General features: G+C 54.6%; 1 protein-coding gene across 1 annotated transcript; it reads right to left on the reverse strand.

The window, feature by feature from the left end:
• Positions 1–720: 720 nt before the first annotated feature.
• LOC138357705 (uncharacterized) lies at positions 721–1,215 on the reverse strand. The gene has a single exon (XM_069314693.1). It carries the CDS (start codon positions 1,213–1,215, stop codon positions 721–723), a length of 495 nt encoding a protein of 164 aa, XP_069170794.1.
• Positions 1,216–1,946: the final 731 nt, after the last annotated feature.

Genomic DNA, 1,946 nt, shown 5'->3' on the forward strand with positions numbered 1-1,946 from the left:
CGTCCTCGCTTCTTCTGAACTCCTGAAGTTCCCCCCAAACCTGGGATAAGGCGAGTGCCTAGGCGGTCCCTCCTTCCCGATATGTAGTGCCTCTTCCAGTAGGTCGGCTCTGTCTGCAGCAGCCTTAAGTTCTCTAATACCTGCCTTCTTGATCCTGAGCCTTAGCTCAGGATGGAGCATTGACATGAATCTTTCCATCCCCATCAACTGCTTCAGCTCCTCCATCGTCTCCACCTCTTCAGCCTTCAGCCACCGCAGGAACCTGCGCTCCATGTCCCGAGCAGTTTCAGCATACGACCTTCCGGAAGCTCTTGTGCGCTTACGGAAGCGTTTCCTATAAACCTCTGGGGTTAGTTGATACGATTGGAGTACAGCTTTCTTGATCATGTCTTAAACGGCACATTCCTCAAGGTCCAACATGTTATAAGCTTCCCTGGCCTCGCCAGTCAACCTACTCTGTAATAACGCAGCCCAATCCTTTTCCGGCCATTCCTTCAATGTCGCTATCCTCTCAAAATGGTCGAAGAAAGCTTCAGCCTCTAGAGGGTCAAAGGTTGGTAGGTCGCGTTCCCGGACCTTGGGGTCATCCCTCCGAGCAGACACTGAGGGCAGCCCGCGCTCAGCCCGACGCATCTCAACCTCCTTCTTCGCTTTTATTTCTTCCCGTCGCAGTTGTCTTTCTCCTTCCTCTCGTTGCAGTTGGGCTTCGCACTCCTCATGCTACAACTGAGCCTCGCGCTCCTCCCGCTTCAGCTGAGCTTTGCACTCCTCCCGCTTCAGCTGGGCTTCGCGCTCACGCTCCTCTCGCTCTAGTTGGGCTCCATGCTCCTCTCGCTTCAGCTGAGCTTCGCGCTCCTCCCGCTTCAGCTGGGCTTCGCGCTCCTTTCGCTTCAGCTGAGCTTTGCGCTCCTCCCGCTTCAGCTGGGCTTCGCGCTCACGCTCCTCTCGCTCTAGTTGGGCTACATGCTCCTCTCGCTTCAGCTGAGCTTCGCGCTCCTCCCGCTTCAGCTGAGCTTTGCACTCCTCCCGCTTCAGCTGGGCTTCGCGCTCACGCTCCTCTCGCTCTAGTTGGGCTCCATGCTCCTCTCGCTTCAGCTGAGCTTCGCGCTCCTCCCGCTTCAGCTGGGCTTCGCGCTCCTTTCGCTCCAGCTGAGCTTCGCGCCCCTCACGCTTCAGCTGAGCTTCAAGCTGCATTTTCATTATCTCTAGCTTCATGCTTCTACCGCTGGATCTCCCTACTGCTACCTTCGTTACTCCGGTTCCCACCAACACAGGCAGGTATTTGGGGAGGTCCTTCCTTGGAAGCCTCCTCTCGGGCCTTCAGCTGAGCCATGATCTCAATCCGACGCTCCGCCACCCTGGAGGACCTTAATCTCAACCCAAAATGGTCAGCCACTAGCTGCAGCTGAGCCTTGGTGCACTCTTTCAACTCCTGCTCGTCCCTCGACTCAATAAACTTCTTTACTCTGTCATCCTTCATCTCTAGGGTACTGAGTAACTGTTTATAGGGAATACACTAGCGAGCAGTGTAAACCGAGACCAATGTCGACCTTAATAAACTTGCCCTGCACTTGCAATCCTTTGTCCACTGTTGTTCTATGTATCCTGGCAAGGTCGCCACTGTCAGGGTTCACCCCCTTCCTACCTGTGGTTGGGGTCGTCCCACGAGTTTTACCCCTCAGTACCAGGCGCCACTGCTCGCCCTTGGGCTCCCCCAGTCAACTAAGGGCTGGCCTTATACACCCCTAGCGAGTGGGGAGGTTCAAGCTTCCTATAACTCACTTAAACTTGCCTGTCTTGACACTGGAAAGCTCTCTTGGATATCTGGTCTATTCAGGTCGCCAGCTGGGTGTTTACACTCGTGTTCCAGCAACACGTCAGTGATCTTAGTGGTTATCTTAATCAAGGATGCAATATCACTTGCAGTGCAAGGTGTCACTAATGGT

The sequence above is a fragment of the Procambarus clarkii genome, chromosome 79, assembly GCF_040958095.1.
Source record: "Procambarus clarkii isolate CNS0578487 chromosome 79, FALCON_Pclarkii_2.0, whole genome shotgun sequence".
Taxonomy (NCBI): domain Eukaryota; kingdom Metazoa; phylum Arthropoda; class Malacostraca; order Decapoda; family Cambaridae; genus Procambarus; species Procambarus clarkii.